The sequence below is a fragment of the Hyperolius riggenbachi genome, chromosome 3 (assembly GCF_040937935.1).
Source record: "Hyperolius riggenbachi isolate aHypRig1 chromosome 3, aHypRig1.pri, whole genome shotgun sequence".
Lineage (NCBI taxonomy): Eukaryota > Metazoa > Chordata > Amphibia > Anura > Hyperoliidae > Hyperolius > Hyperolius riggenbachi.
In genome coordinates, this window is record NC_090648.1 from 168,695,545 (window position 1) to 168,712,971 (window position 17,427).

General features: G+C 44.1%; 2 protein-coding genes across 2 annotated transcripts in view; both read left to right on the top strand.

Annotated features, from left to right (window-relative positions):
* The window catches only part of LOC137563138 (inactive cell surface hyaluronidase CEMIP2-like), a 167,249-nt gene that overhangs the window by 57,923 nt on the left and 91,899 nt on the right, over positions 1-17,427 (top strand). The window contains exons 4-5 of the mRNA XM_068275232.1: positions 9,928-10,068; positions 11,766-12,321. Of these exons, the coding sequence (XP_068131333.1) occupies positions 9,928-10,068; positions 11,766-12,321 (697 nt within the window). The remainder of the gene's footprint in view (positions 1-9,927; positions 10,069-11,765; positions 12,322-17,427) is intronic.
* Positions 8,590-17,427, top strand: part of CEMIP (cell migration inducing hyaluronidase 1) — a 230,134-nt gene continuing 221,296 nt past the window's right edge. Inside the window, exon 1 of the mRNA XM_068275228.1 lies at positions 8,590-8,824. The gene's annotated coding sequence lies outside the window, so the exon portion shown is untranslated. The remainder of the gene's footprint in view (positions 8,825-17,427) is intronic.

Here is a 17,427-nt window from a genome sequence, read left to right on the forward strand (position 1 = left end):
GCCAGGAGAAAAGCACAATATAAATGTTATTTGTATTGTTTTGTCCTTGTTAGAAGGTGGGTTGTATACTAGTATTCAGCCACAGGCTTCTATAGGATGGGCTTCTAGTAATAGCATATAGGGCAGGTACCCTCTGACATGGAAGCATGGCTGCAGATATCAAATCAGCATCTCCTAATAACCAAAGTGGGGATAGGTGTTAAGCTGGGCACACACGGCTCGATTTTGCCGCCCGATTCTCCCGCTCGATCGTTTCGCTGCTCCATTCCACAGTCAATTCTCTTATCTTCCACTCATTTTTCTTATCTTTTTCCATTCACTTCAATCCGGAATTGAGCGGGGAAACGATCGACGGGAGATCGTAAATGTCGGAAATTATCTATCAAGCCATCTTGATGGCTCACAATCAAGCTGTGTATTCCCAGCATAACAATTACATTTACCTGTATCCCACCTTTGGCTTCTTAAAGCGGATCCGAGATGAAAAACTAACTATATGAAATCACTCGAAAAAAAGATAGCAGTTGTGTGGCACATCCCACTCAAAAGATGACAGATCTCAGCATGAATAACACAGGCAACTTCCTATGAGGACCACTATATGCAGTTCATCTGCCTGTCACAAGACGTGTGCTCCGCATAAATATCTGAAGGAAAGGTCCAATCACATCTGTACAAAGAGGCAAAGAGGCGTGCACCTTCCGTCTTGGGTTTATTTCCGTATAAGTGACAATTCCGTATATCAGTGTTCAACCATTGCATAGCTTATAGCGTATTAATCGTGCATACAAGAACTTACATGTCCTTAAATATGTGGGTCCTCATGGTGGAGGTGGGTGGTGGGTAAGAGGTGGCAAAGCGACGGCCGTTTCGCGTCTCCTGACGCTTGGTCACGCTGCAGACCACTGTGAATGGGAGTCGTGAAGTTCCAGGATTAAGACGGAGTGTGAGCTCCGCCCCTTCCGGTCACGTCATTCCTCTTATAGCTGAGCTGGTTGCCATGGCTTCTGGGACGCCAAGCTTTGGGATGGTGGGCGGAAACCAATGTTCTGCGTTAACGTCATTGGTTGAATCTGGGATAATGAAAATCTATGGCCCAGATTGTAAACAGTCGCAACTTTAATGTGACGGCGCGTTATAAAGCTATACCGTACTCCATTATTTAAGGATGCGTGCGGCGCTTTCTTATAAATACACAGTGCTACCCTAGCTGGGGCACATATGTAGCGGGCTCACTATCTGGCCCGCCCACCCGCGTACGTCAATATTGCACGGCTGAATTAAAGGTAGTGAGCCCGCTACATATGTGCAAGACGGAAGGTACAGATGTGAAAAACTAACTATAACAAGTAACTTGCCTATATGTCTTATCTAAAGTTTAGATAGTTTACACAGCATATCTAGCTGCAAACAGCTTCAAAAGTTTATGATTATTTATTTCTGTGATACGAGGGCAGCCATGTTCCGTTTGTCACATTGTCAGAGGCTGAGGGTTGGAGATGCTATCAGCTTGCCTGTGTGTAAATTCAGTCCCCTATCCTCCTCTCCTCTGAAATCAATGGCTATTAACCTCCTCCTGCCCAGACTGAGCTCCCGTAAGCCCTTGCTACAGTGCCAAGGCACAAAAGGAGATGTGGGCGAGGCTTGCTTAGTTTATTGGAAATTCGAGTATTAAAACAAAACAAAAAAAGTATTTGACTTGAGGAATGCCCGCCCTATGAACTATATGAAAGGAACACCATTATGCAATGAGTAAAAGTTTATCTCGGATTCACTTTAACTACTCTAGGTCCGATCCACGCCAATGGGCGTGGCCGCAGCGGCAGCCCCAGGACCGCCTAATGCCAATTGGCGTCAGGTCCTGGAGCCGGCTACTGAAGGAGATCGCATGCAGGGTGCATGCGCATCTCCTTCTTGGGGGGTGGAGCTCCGTCCCGTCTTTAGTCTCCTAGCGGCTATCGCCGCTCGGGAGACTATTAGACGGTGTGATCACTGTCTATTTACACAGTACAGCGCTGCGATCAGCAGCATCGCTGTACTGGGGACAGCCATGTGACACGGCTGTCCCCCTGGGGGACAAGAGAGCGGTCGGCTCTCCTAGGCAGAAGCCTATGACAGCCGATCGCCCTAAATGGCTGTCGGGGGGGGGGGGGGCGGGGGGGTAGGCGGGATAGTGGGGAAAAAATATATTTATTTAATAAACACAATTACAATAAATATTTGTAAAAAAAAACAGCAAGCAAGTGGGGGGGGGGGGGGGGGGCGATCACACCCCACCAACAGAGTGGGAAGAAAAGGGGGGAATCACTCGCGTGCTGTGTTGTGCGGCCCTGCAACTTGGCCTTAAAGCTGCAGTGGCTAAATATGAAAAAAACAGCCGGTCTTTAGGGGGGTTTACCACTGTGGTCCTCAAGTGGTTAAGAGTCCTTCCTTACAAAGGGCTGGTAAAGATATGGTGCAATTAATACCCTGGCTCAAATGGGCAGGAAAGCTGATCACAGTCAGCTTCACTAGGCCCACAAATGAGCAAAGTCAATAGAGTGCATTCAGCTAGTGAGAGGCGTCTGCACAGTGCTTGAAGGAATGTAAGCCCTTCCTATTGAGAGGATGTCCTGTTCTATTTTACATCAGCACATTCAAATGAACTGTCCACCCAAAGCTGATATTCCACTTCCCGTTGGTTACTGATAGGCTGAATCATTCGGATCCCTCAGGGACGCCAGCAGTTAGATTTAAAACCCAACTAAACCAACAACAGAATAATAGGCAAATTCCAATATTTATCAGAAGGATAAAGTGTATAAATACAACGCGTCAGACAAATCAGACCTGGCTCATGGGCCTACAGTCAGGTGTGAGACTGAGTCACCTGCAGGAGCAGCTTTATGGGCTGTTTCATTTTCTGTTGCTGCTGGTTGTATTTAGGGAAAGTGGTGCAGCCGGATCAGGTGATTTGGGCACACAGCCCGTGGCTACATCTGTGCAGCCATAGGCCGCAATGTAAGTTTTGACAGCATAGTGGCTACGTGGCTCAGTTATGATTAGCTGAGCTCTAGATATCGGTTCAGAGTTCAGCTTTCAATAGTCAAGCTCTGAATATTGGTAGTTAATGTTAGGTGGAGGTTAATGTTAGGGGTTAAAGTACACCTGAACTGAGAGGGATATGGAGGCTGTCATATTTATTTCCTCCTTTTAAACAATGCAGATTGCCTGGCTGTCCTGCTGAGCCTCTCTCTCATACATTTTGCCATAGACCTTGAACAAGCATGCAGATCAGATATTTCTGACTGATGTCTGACTGGTTTAGCTGCATGCTTGTTACACGTGTGTGATTCAGACACTACTGCATCCAAAGAGATCAGCAGGACTGCCAGGCATCTGGTTTTGTTTAAAAGGAAATAAATATGGCAGCCTCCATATCCCTCTCACTTCATGTGTACTTTAATGTAAGGCATAGGTAGGGATAGTTAATGTTAGGACTAGGTAGGAGGAGTAAGTGTGAGGTGTAAGTAGGGGAGGTACTCTTAGGCCCTGTTTACACTTAATCAGTTGGTATGCGTTTTTTCCATAGCAGTGCATTGGGAAGATTTCAGTTAAATCGCGTTGTGAAAGGTGCCATAGGAAAACATGGGCATTACTTTGAAAATCAGTTTTCTTTCAGTTATAACTGAGAGCAATTGAATAAGCGTAAAAGGGGCCTTAGGGATGACAGAAACCAATGGTAGGATATCAGTAATAGTGCATTGCTGATCTTGTATCGGCCCCACTGAATCAACAGGTGCCTGGTATAAACACACTTTGTGCAACCTCTTAAAATGGCATATACCACCAGGAGATCGATTACAATGGGACTGATAAATATGTGGTTAAATCTCAAGGAGGTGGTGCAGCCTACGTCACATTTTGCGGTCTCACAATAATGGGGTCCCGATTCCAGAGCAGGAGATAGAAATAATAAACGTGATACTGATGAATACTGTAAGAGGACTTTTCGGTGTCTTTTAGCCCCTTAGGCCTCATTCACACTAGTGCGCTTCTGTCCGCTTTTCAGCAACGCGTATCAATCTGTAACATTGATGTGCTGGCAGAAGCACACTTAGGGCTTGATTCTCAAAAGCGTGGTAACTGCTATCACAAGTTATCACGTGATGTGCGCGCAAACAGCTGCTTATCACGTGAAGTCACGCTGTTTGCGTGTAAACCTTTGCGAGGGGCACATCGCGTGATAACTGTTGTGATAGCAGTTATCACACTTTTGAGTATCAAGCCCTTAGTGTGAATAAGGCCTTACACACTCCTGGGAGTTCTGGTTCCCCATGAGCTTGCTGGGTACTCTGTAACTGATGAAGGTTTGAGCTGCTGACCTAATACCATTGGAATAGGTGTAGTAGCATGATCAAGGCTGGATTTATACTTTGTGTGCCCCTAGGCCAAGTATGCTGTGGCTCCCCTTTCATGTGCAGCAATGCCCCTCCCATTCCATGTACCGCCCCCTCTTCCATGTGTATCATCCATGTACTGCAGCCCCTCCCATTCCATGTGCAGAACCTCTTCCATGTGTATCATCCATGTCCATGTGCAGCCCCTCTTCCATGTGTATCATCCATGTACTGCAGCCCCTCCCATTTCATGTGCAGCCCCCACTTCCATGTATATCGTCCATGTACTGTAGCCCCTCTCTTTCATGAATGAATTCCTTGGGCATCAGTTTCCCTTTTCATGTGTTGCTCCTTATTTTCAGCCTCCTCTTTCATATGTAGCAACCCCTCTTTCATGTTCAGGTGCCTCCTTGGTCTGCAGCCGCCCAAGGCTGTGCCTTTGTGGCCCTTCCAGAAATATAAGATTATCTGTTCCTTTAGGTATAACAACCTATGCTGGGAAAGTGGTTCTACCACTTGGATCTTTTAAATGAATTTGAGGGCAATGATATTTGTCCCACTGCTTTGAGGATGCCCAAGTACAGGTACCAGTATTTGGGTGTCAGTGATTTTACCTGCATGGAGCAACATTATCTTAGGAATCTTGCCTATCTTCAAGTGTGGGATGCAGTTATTTCTTAATACACTATATGGGGATTTTGCTCTTTGTGTGCCTGCACCATGTCACAAGGAGACTGTGGCAGACTGGCACTTACTGTGCTACAGAATTCCAGGTGAAGGCAGACATAGTGCAGCTCCAGTCTACTGTGTGGCAGGCTGAAAGACCAACTTTTTTTTATTGATTGTAGCTTATACCTGTCAGTGCCTCCATTGGTGAGGGGAGGAGGAAGAGGAGGGGGGATTAGGTTTTTTCACAGGCTGAGTTTACAAACAACATGGCTGCTGTTATTGTATCAAAGGAAAAAATAATCATATTCTATTGAAGCTGTTTGCAGCTATATTTGCTGTGTAAACTATCTAAACTTTAGATAAGATATATAGACAAGTTACTTGTTATAGTTAGTTTTTCATCTCGGATCGGCTTTAACATTCACTCCTTCCAAATGTCTAACCGCCCTGCTTAAAGGGGAACTTCAGCCTAAACAAACATACTGACATTAACTTACATTAGTTATGTTAAATAAAATAGATAGGTAATATAATCTCTTACCCACTCTGTTTTAAAAGAAAGGGCAAATGTTTGTGATTTCATGGGGCAGCCATCTTTTTCATGGGGCAGCCATCTTTTTGGTTGAAAGGAGGTGACAGGTAGCATGAGACACAGTTCCAACTGTCCTGTGTCCTGATATCCCTTCCTAGCTGCGCGCGTTAGGCTTCAAATCTTAAATTCAAGATTAAACAAAACACATTTGCACCAAAATAGCAGAAGGAGAACAACATCATTAGAAATCTCATCATGCTTTGCACAGCATCAGAGGAAAAATGCCCGGGCAGATTTCTTCTGTGCAGCTAAAAATGAGGCTTGGGTAAGAGGAAGAAGTTCTGATGCTGTGAAACTGTTAAAGAAACACCAAGCCTTTTCAGTGCTGCTGAGTAGATTTTTAGTCTGGAGGTTCACTTTAATGTTAACCTATATCTGGTGCCTAGCCTTAACTTTCCATGGAAAGTTACTGCCTTCCTGACACCAAGGCATAACCTTTCCCCTTAATGTCCCTCCATTCTGACACATGACTTTAACACCCTCTAAAGTTAAGCTTTCTCCTACCCACACCTAACCGTCCCCACCTAGGCTGCAGCTCCATTCATCTGACTGACACAGCCAACCCAAATTGTGATAGGAATTCTGAATGCATGGAGCTGTACTGCACCAGTGCAAGTGCTTATAGTCAGGGCTGAACTTGGCACTAGGCATGAGCCTAGAGGTGCCAGTGTGCTGAGAGGTGGCTGTCACAGGTTGGCACTCCCACACTCACCATCTCACAGCCAGGCAGATGTTACTGCCCCTAGGAAATAGAGAGCTGGATCAGTGGGTTGGATGGGACTGGCCATTCGGTTCTCCATCCTCCGAGGAAGTGACATGAACATGGGCATGATGGGCAGGGGAAGGGGGCGTGGAGAGGTGACGGACAGGAAAGAGGCAGTCAGCACACTTGTGCAGTTCAGGGGATAAGTCCATGTTTAACACAAACATGGACTTATCCCTTTGCATGTTGGGCGGAGTCTAGGGCACCTGAATGTCTGCACCTGTAGCTGCTCAATTATTTGCCCTGCTTATAGCACATGGGCACTAGCAAGGACATCAGATATCTATGTGTAGCAGGAATTCATAAACCTCAAGCTGGAATGGCCCAATCTCGGAAAGATCCCTCAGTAAGGAAGCAGTGCACTCGTAATTCCAGGACTGCTGGATGATGGAATGATGTACACTTCACAGATTGAAGTTTCTGCTGGCAGTGGAACACGGGCTCCATAATACACTCCGATGCTTACATTACCCTTTCCTAATACAGTACATGTAAACAACTTCAAATGATGTATGCTAACAGTGCTGTCAGGAATTCACATCTGCAGAGTATTAGGGGCAGCATCATTGACATTTGACTAATGCCCGTGACACAGCTGACAAAAACACACAATAGCAATGTAGAAGTATTCCTGAAACTTTGATACACTGTGGAATTTCTTTAACAGTACCCTTTGAAATGTGCTCATGGCTCAATTTGCTTACAATGTTGCAATGAGACATAAGTGCCTTGTTGATTTAGTACGAATTGTCTGTGTGGGGCTGGCCACTCACGTGTAGGTTTTGTAATGCTTGCACAACACATGTAACGCCACACAGAGGGGGAAGAAGGCTCAGTGATGTCACGGATATTTGGGTGAAGAGGCAGAAGTTTATATTGTAGTTGTAAATGTTCTGAAGCAGACCCAAACTCTTGCACAGTATACAATGAAAAGTCTCAATCCACATAAAAGTACTGAAGAAATTCACTTTTCAGTGCTGTTTGTTTAAAGGAGTCATCAGGCAATATTATGTCCCCCCGATCTACTTACCTTGGGCTTCCTCCAGGCCCCTGCAGCTGACATGTTCCATCTCCGATCGCAGCTGCCAGCCTGGGGTCCACAGCATGTGCAGAGGCCGACCTGCTTTACTGCGCGAGCGCCGCTGTCAATCAAGTCCACGTTGTCTGTGGCGTACCGCACAGGCGCAGTAGTTCTACGCCTACACAATATACCGCGAACAACGTGGGCTTGATTGACAGCGGCGCTTCACGCAGACGCGGTAAGGATGACCTCAAGGTCGGCCTCTGCACCATGTGAGGACCCCGGGCCAACGGCTGATAGCGTAGCTGCGGCGTGGAACATGTCAGCTGCAAGGGGCTGGAGGAAGCCCCAGGTAAGTAGGTCGAGGGACATAATATTGCCTGATAACTCCTTTAAGCAGATCAGCCTGTCTAATTAGTTCTTATCAGCAGCTATGAATAGGCTGCAAAAGAGTCCTGCTTAGGCAACTCTCTTACTACAGTAAGCACTGAGGCTTAACCCATTCAGTGCCTTCTGCAAAAGTGAAACCAAGTAAAACTACAGGTTTTTTAGGATTTTCATGAATTGTAATGAAGATTTGTTTTCCATAAACTATTTTCCTTCAGTGGCGAATCTTGTAGAGCAGGTAGTTCTGAGTTCTGTTCCACTTTAATTACACCTCGGCATGCACTGTCATTCCTCCGCGCTGTTACATGGCCAAATCCCCCGTGCTGAACGGTGCAATTTCGGGTTTTTTTCATTCCTTAATTGTGGGCAAGCTATAGCTATAACAGCGAACTCAGCGTTCCTCATTGTGTGTTTGGCTATGATGAGGTATGCCCTATAGCGCTCCAGACATTCCTCCATAATCAGCATTCAGTTCAGTTGTGTTTCCCCATCTGCTGCGGGGACTTCTCATTCCTCCGCAGCAGCTGCAGCGTCCGCTCCGTGCACTCTCCAGCGATCCTGTCCGCAGCGCTGCCCATCCGCCCAGCATGCCAGCATACCTGCCGCCAGCCTGCTGCTGCCTGCCTGAGACAAGTGGCGCTCAGGAACGTGACGTCACGGCCCAGGGGCGGGACTCCAGACTTGGCTGCTGAGATTGAAGAAGCCGGCTGGGGAGACACCGAGAGTGAGGAGGGAGGGAGAGAGGGGGGCAGGAGAGGAGAGACGGGGATTCATGGAAAGGAGGGAGAGATGAAAAATAAGAGCTGGGAGGAGGTAGATAGATGAAATGTGGTATCAGAAGACACGGGGGGAGGAGTGCTGGACCACAGACTATATATAAGAAAGAGTTTACCCACTGCGAGATCAGAGCAGCAGAGGCATCGCTGTGCTGGTCCAGTGATAAGAAGCTGCACTTTTCTACAAGTCCCTAGATTACCCCATCACTTGTGGAGAGGAGCCAGGCGGGCACACAGGTGAGGCAGGCAGACTCCTGTACTCTGACTTCTAGTGCTATGTATGATTGGCACACACTGGGCTACTCTGCTGCTGTGCCATTACTAGGAGATGGGCACACGCTGTGCTGTGTCATTACTAGTGTTTATGAAATGGGCACACACTGTGTCATTACCTGACTATGAGATTGGTACTCACTGGGCTACTGTGCTCTGCTATTACCAGTGTCTATGCGATGGGCACACACTGTGTCATTACCTGTCTATGAGATGGGCACTCATTGGGTTACTGTGCTCTGCCATTACCAGTGTCTATAGGATGGGCACACACTCTGTCATTACCAATGTCTATGAGATAAGCACTCATTGGGCTACTGTGCTCTGCCATTACCAGTGTCTATAGGATGGGCACACACTCTGTCATTACCAATGTCTATGAGATGGGCACCCATTGTGCCATTACCAGTGTCTATGGGATGGGCACACACTCTGTCATTACCAATGTCTATGAGATGGGCACCCACTGTGCAATTACCAGTGTCTATGAGATGGGCACTCACAGTATACATCATGTGTGACAATTCTTTTATCATGTTATATGTGTGGATTAGCAGGCATTGCGTGTGGATGAACAGTGCTGGTAGACAGACATGCTTAGTTTATTGTACAGCAGGTGCAGCAATGTGGCAGATTCTAATGCAAGCAGGTGCAGCTTTTCTCAGACAAATATATGGCTCTGGATTGTGTCTCCAACAATAAAATATGCTGTAGTGTGATATGAATATCATCAGTCTTTATGTGTATGTGTGTCTTATTCGGATTACCAAGGGTCTCTGCTTTCTTGGGGATTTTGGAGCTCCCTGAGCAAATAAGATGAAGAAAAGCTAATGCAACAGGTGGGTGAGACATGCAAGCTGTTTCCCCGGCTGATCCCCTGTACTGTGCTAGCTGCGCTTATCTCTCCATCTCAGCCTCTGATCTCCAGGCAGAGCTGTCTGTGTGTTTCTTTTCTGACTGTGCAAAGCTTCTGCCATATGTAACCCTGCATGAACTTTGTCTCCTGTGCCCCAGTGCTGTCAGTCTGTGTCTGCGCTGATGATGTGTCTAATGAGCATGTATTGCAGACAGATGCCCTGATAAGAAGCCGTACCTCATCCCCTGGCACCCTGGGCATGATGGAAGGAGGTCTGCAGTTATAGGACGTGGTGTTGCCCTCAGGCTCGAGTCATCAGCTACTTTCCACTCTCTGCTCATTCAGGATGGAGGTAAATAATTATCTCTGAGCCATATGGCTAATGATGGCATTATAAAGGGTGGCTAATTGTGTGAGTATAGTCAATCTTTTCCTGCATGCAGATGTAGTTTTTAGTGAAACTTGAGGTTAAAGTATCTGGATTAGTTACATAATTTTATCTATAGAAATGAACTTAAATAGTATCTCATGATTATATGTTCATTTTAAGGGTTACAGGTTGAGTTGCAAACTCTAAACTGTCTCACAGGCATGCAGTCCATATGTGTATTCGTCTCCCACACAGAGTAATGATGATCTCTTTGAACTTTTGCTCTGCTGTCAGGGATTTTTGTTACAGAAAAGCACACAAGTATCACAGAGAACTGTACTGCACTCTGACTTCATCTAGAGAGACTGGGATTCATTTCTCTTAGTTATTGACCCTTACAGTGATAATAAAAATAAGGGAGGCAGGAAAGCTCTATGTAGGATTGGAGCTGGAACTGTATCTTTATGTTTATCTCATCATGCCATATGACACTTTTGTTACCCCTTAATGAGTCCACTGGATATATCTGATAAACTTATGTGACCTGAACATGCTGCATGTGTCATCACATGATGGACAGCCCCTGACTGATCATTGTGTAGTCATGTATACACTGCAGCTCACTGAAGCTCCCTTAACATGGTCATTTCAGATGAATGAAAAGTTTTACCAGCTGGTTGTCTAATGGGCTGTAGGTGAAGCATGAACTGTACCACTGACAGCAATACAGAAAGATTAGTGTTGCTTCATCTGTTGTGTTGAACAGCTTGTAAATGCTAAAAATAAATATAGGTTTTGTGTTATACTATAATAATCAATATTTTAACCTCTTAAGAGCCAAAATATATTATTATATCCATCTTAAAATGCATTCATATGTACTTTCAGAAAAGTTGATATATGGTTTAATGATGAACCACATTTTTGTGAGGTTATTAGAAAGAATCCACTTAAAGGAAGCCCCAAGGTAAAAATAAACGAATGAGATGAACTATTAATATTCCTACTCCTAAAATGTTTTTATTTTTTTTAGAATCCCACAGTTTTATTCTTTGTGTATCGGCTAAAAAGTAGTATTGTCTCAGCTGTACGATACTGTCCTTCTCACAGTCTGCGAGAGTTCTAAAACAAAATATATAAACTATTGACCTTTTTTATCTATCCCTTGCACACAGAAGCTGGGAAAAGGTTTTATGGCTTTAATTCCTATTGGTGAGAGTTACGCTATAGTCTGCTATAGTCTGACTTGGTCCAGAGAAACTGATGTTTAAACTCTCTAAGGCAGAAAAAGAAGAAAAGGAACACAGCCTAGTTATTTGTATGCATGGCACTGTACATACACATGTCTGCCTCCTCATGTCACTTGTCACCTCGGGTACACTTTAAGGCTAGGGATATTTTTCCTAACTCAGAGCAGACATCCTGCCCAGTAATCAAGAAAGATGAAAGCTGCCAACTCTGTGTTAAGGTTCTTGTAGTCTACAATGGCATCTAACATCGAAAAATAAACTGTACTGTAAGACTACATAAATGTTTCCTATGTGAATGTAAGGATATTCAGCATAAAGCATGAATGTCAGTAGTAGTTTCTTGGTGTCAGGTTCACTGGTTCTTTTCATTATACATCTTTCATGCCATTTGCTCCAGCAGTCCCTAAAAGCTTACTTTTTTTGTTTCAGGCACTTTAGTATTTGCAGATGACCAGATACCGATTACATTACGGGCTCGGTATATCCTGATCAGAGATGGTGGCTCACTGCATATTGGCTCACCACAGTGTCCCTACAACGCCAACGCCACCATTTCTCTGTATGGAAAGTCCACTGAAGGTTATGATGTAGATGAGTTTGGCAAGAAGTTCATCGGTGTGGATAGTGGTGGTATACTGGAGCTACATGGAAGAAGACCTTTATCCTGGACTTTACTAGATGCAACTCTTTATCCTGGAGGGCTTCCATATGGATCCTACAAGTGGGAGAAGCACTGGGGCAGCCGAGGCATCAACATCAGGATCATTGACCCTGAAACAGGTCAAGTGCAGGCTGCTGATCGATTCGACACCCACATGTTTCTGGAGGAGGGAAAACGGCTAGAGGAATTCTTGTCCAAGCAGAGCCTAGGCAAGGTGGTGGCTGTGGCTGTTGGAGACTCAGCAGCCAAGAGCTTAACTCCAGATGTTAGGAGATACCTGAGAGAAACGTTAAACAGCAGATACATATACCATCTGGGCTACAGGTAACCTTCAGTGTCCATGTAGTATATCTTGTATTGCAGTGTACCTAGCACTTACCATACCCTCCACACAGTGACTCAGTGCTGTGAGGTTATGTTTTGTTCACCTCAAATGGCCAAGCACATACAGAGTGGTGTTTTCTTACTTCTCCTACTAGTAACCTAAAGTGATAACAGTGTAACTTCACTGCCTTTCATGGAAAACTCCAAGTTTCCTGTATGTGTATTTGTAGGAAACCAATCACTTTTATCCTCTTCTTACCCATATAGGCTTGAATTATTGTTTGCAATATATTATTAATAACATTTTATTTATTAAGATGCAACATATACATATGGCTTTATGTGATATATTAAAGGATATGTAAAGGTGGCCACTAATGATACAATCTTTTTCATCCAATGTTATCAAATCTATGTAGTATAAGGGTAAATTGAGTGAAAATATTGGATGGATAATTTAGGCAGTCCCTTATATTACATAGAAATTGTAACATTTGATGAAAAAATTGGATCATTAGTGGCCACCGTAAGACCAGTTAGAAAAAAGTGGTACAAGAGGCAATGGCCCTTACCATTTACCTTATGTAAAAGCCATAAGGTGGGGTATTCCAAATACAGTAGATCACAGAAAAGGCAGTAGCTGGAGAGGATTAGAGTTGCAAATGGGTAATATGTGGATGGAATAAGTAGGGTGATGGTAGGCAGTTTTGGCATTTTTGGGGGACATATGAACAGGTTTGAGGTGGGTGGGGAGGGAGGACTATAAGGATGAGGAATAGAGAGGTGTATGGAGGGTGCTTTTGCGTAACGAGGATATCAGTAAGTCAGAGGAATGGGGGAGGCAGTTTGGGTTGTAATGGGGGGAAAAGTTTGGGTTGCATTTGTGTATGAAGTCAGAAATACAGGTGGCACTTGAGCTGTGAATCGGTTAGAAGGCAAGGCATGGTACTCTGAGTTTTACTCTCAGGATGACTGAAGCCACTGAAGGGACTGGCAGAGAGGGGCAGCAGATAGAATAGAAAAGAGTAGATACGTTTTGCAGTGACATTCATAAGAGATTTTAGAAAGGCCAGTTAATGGGAGACTGAAAATGATGTAGATAATATAGTATCTTAGCTCCACATACATGTTTCTGACACCCAACAAAACCAGTATTATGAAGATCGTATTGTGAAGGAGGCAATCACTTCATTCCTGCCCTCTGACATTCCTTACATTCAGTTAGATCTCATGGAGCAATCCCTCCTATGTCAGTCTCTTATTAGCGATGTCTCCTCATTTCACTGTAAACACAGACATGTTCTTTAATGAGCATGTATAAACCCATCTCCGGTGTCATGTTTGCCTGCATCTTCATCCAAAGACAGAGCAGTATCTCATCTCAGGCTTCCCATCAGGACCACGTTCAGCCTGTTATGTGCTGTGATACAAGGTGTAATTTACTAGAGTTTTTCTACTTTGGACTACACAATAGAGCATTGAAGAAGTCAGAGCTGTCGAACTCCAGTCCAGGGCTGAGTTCCGCAAACATTTTTGGCACAGCTCAAATTAATTGATGGAACTGGATCAGGAAATGTGTGGTTCATCATTTAGAACACATTTCTCAGTCCATCCTAAACACTGGCATGAATATGTCCCTCAAGGACTGAACTTCGACACCTGTGACCTAAGTGATGTAGCAAACCTGGCTTGAATTTAATAGAAAGTTTACATTATTAGATGGTAGAAATTTGCTGAAATTAGCAAACCATAAAAAGTTTAAGTATAAAGTTGGGGAAAGAGCCATCATGAGGTTTCATGCCCATGCCAGAAATTAGAAATGTTTGTGACACGTCAAGGTCGTCCTGATTTTATTAGAAAATGTTGTTACTGTAGGTGGGTGAATGTGACCACAGATCCACCAATACTGTCTAGTAACCTTATACCAGTCCTTGTTATATCAGATAGGGGCTGCAGACTAATGGCAGTCATTGTTTAATAATTTCAGTTCAGGTTTGCTGGATCACTCGCATTCTCTTAAGCAGCCCATACAGTAGTCAATTTTCCAATCGATTCGACCGACCGATTTAACTTTATGATTGATTCGGCTATGAATCGGTTGTTAATCGAGGTCACCTGTGTTTATATTTCTATCAAATATACTCTATACTCTACAGCCCTGGAGAACCATAGTAAAATGTTTTGTCATAGCGACAAGTGAAATATTATAATATAGCAGTTTTCTGGTATACTAACAGGTAGTCTAGTGTGATGGGGAAGATACACTATGGTACTCATTTTTCTTCTAGTAAGAAAAATACTCCCCACCTTTACCAAGGCAAAAAAAAACCTCTTTGCCTAAAATGGCAGGAAAACTAAACAGAAGGCTTTTTCGACTTAAGCCCAATTTCAGTCAAAATGTTTTTGGGGATTGGAGAAAGCATACATATGACATCGCTGCTGGGAGACTTGGGCGCAGGATACAGCCGGTATATAGCTTATACTGCTGCTGCACAATTCCCGGCGGCGTTAATTACTATTCCCCCTCCAGGTCGACGTGGATGGTGGGGAATAATGTAATTCGGCTTCCAGTTATTGCTGGATGCCGAATTACAGTGTTTTAAAAGTAACTTCAGCTCCATCTCCTGACAGCGCTGAAGTTAGTCACTGTGCGCCTCTATAGCTGTAATTCTTATTACGGTCCATAGTGGCACCGGCTGCCCCAAAATCTCCTGCACTGTTATTACAGCACTCATGGAGAAAGCAGAGAAGAGTTAGGCCACAGTTGGATTTTTTTTCTGTCTAAGTCCCCGCTTCAAAACATTTTACTACCTGTGACAAGACAATATACTCTGTACAGCGCTGCGTAATATGTCGGCGCTATATAAATACTTGAATAAATAATACCTTCATGTTGCTCTCACAGGTGTAAGGTAGGGCAGGAAGTGATGTGAAATTTCGTCCACAGTGACACCGAGATCAATAAAGAAGTATATATTTTTTGCAGTCTAGATTGAGGACAGGGTATACTGTAAGGGTTTTGTTTGTTTCTTTTTGTTCCTTTTGCTGTCTCTATCCCTTGTGGGGATGCTACTTTGACTCCTTGCACCTTTCATAGGTGTCATAGTTACATAGTTATTTGGGTTGAAAAAAGACATACGTCCATCGAGTTCAACCAGAGTTGGACTGGAAGTGAATAAAAGCAGGGACACAGAGGGCAGTAGCAATCTGTCATTTCACTAAATTTGCTAAACTTTAATGAAAATGTTTTGGGCAGAGCTGGGTTTTCATTCCAAATATCTATTTTTTTCATACAAAGAAAGCTATGTACAAGTATATGAGTGCTATGTATGTTCAGTGACTGATCTGTCTTCCTGCCATAAGAATGCTGAGAAGTACTCTTATGTATTGCTGACTGGACCTCTGATTAGTTTGCCTAGCTTGTTTGTGCAGGTATGTGGATGTGTCTAGACATATGTCATTGAGACTAATGATGACAAGGGAAAGTTCAAAGCCTCTCAGGGGTCTCTAGCAGCCATTCTAGCAGAGGACACGCCAGCAGTGTGGATGCAGGAGCAGGTCTACCATGGACAGCTCCTGGGCTGCTGATAAGATATCAGGACCAGATACAAACACCCAGGTACCTGATCATCTTCCTTCAGGCAGAAATATGAAAGCAATGCTAGGAATGTAAGGAAGGAGCCGGGGTACAGACTAGTCTACAATAATATCTGTACAAGCCCTATTCAGACTGCCGTCACGGGCACCCTCTTCTCTTATCACACAATTTCACACTAATGTATAATGGTATAAATATTTACATAGCAATGGATGAATTACAGGGTTGAGTGGATCCAAAACATGCAGAGAATTCTATTATATTTTGTTTTGCTTTGCTCGTAATAATTTGAGGCTCTGACAGGTTAATCCTGCGAGACTTTTCTTGTGTAATTAACCATCTGTAAGCTATAGAAAGTAATGTGGGTATATGAAAGAAATGATTATTAATTGCCATAGGGGTGGAATGTGCTGTATCATAGAAATATATGACAGTCTCATTATCAGGGCAGCACCGGCAATGCAGTGTTTGCCTTGAGGCCACTCTGGTTTGACAAATGAGGACTGGCACTTGGAGGTTAAAGGGGCGTCTTTCCAAATATATTTACTCATTACTGCAAAGCATGGCCATTCATCATAGCACTCATAATTCAGTTTAAAGCTTAATTCCCCTCTTCAGGCAAAGCTCATACTGTAAACCAGAATAGACATAAATGATTTTTAAATGTCACCTGTTACCCATATTGTTCATTTATGCTTAAGGGCAGAACTACAATTCATGATTATTACTATGTATTTATATAGCACCGACATCTTCCACAGCACTGTACTGACTATAGTGTCTTGTCACTTTACTGTCACTCAGAGGTGCTCACAATCTAATCCCTACCATAGGTCCATCATAGTCTAGGGCCAGTTTAGGGGAAACCAATTAACTTCTCTGTATGTTTTGGAAGGTTGGTGGGAAAAAACAATGCCCAGAGGAAACACGCAGACACGGGTAGAACATACAAACTCCATGCAGATAGTGCCCTGGCTGGGATACAAACTGGGGACCCGTCACTGCAAGGCGAGAGTTCTAACCACTACGCCAATTATCAGCGATTTTGATACAGCTCTCTCTCTGCTTATCCCCCCCCCCCCCCACCTTATGGTGCCTTTGTGGCCAGAGTGCTTATTCACAAGGGTTCATATTACAAGTGTACCCTCCATGAACCTCCCTTCACTACCTATACCAAGTACAACCCACTAATACACTATTACCCCTGTAACAAGTGATCATCAGAGCGCTATGCCAGTGTATCTCTATAGGGTGGTCCCACTAGCAGCATTGCAATTATTGCAGAGCGGTGCAAAACTTTCCTTGCAGCAGTTTTGGAGTGATCCTAGACTGATTGCATCAGCGGCTATGGTAGCCAAATCATGATCGCTCCAGGAAATTGCGGCACTTCTGCGATTTTGAAAAGCACGGGCACACTTTTTAAATTCCACTAAGTGCCCGTAGTGGGTCCTAGCCCTCAGCTTTCGTTATTATACATACGTTATTATAGGTTTACACAACCTTGAGCA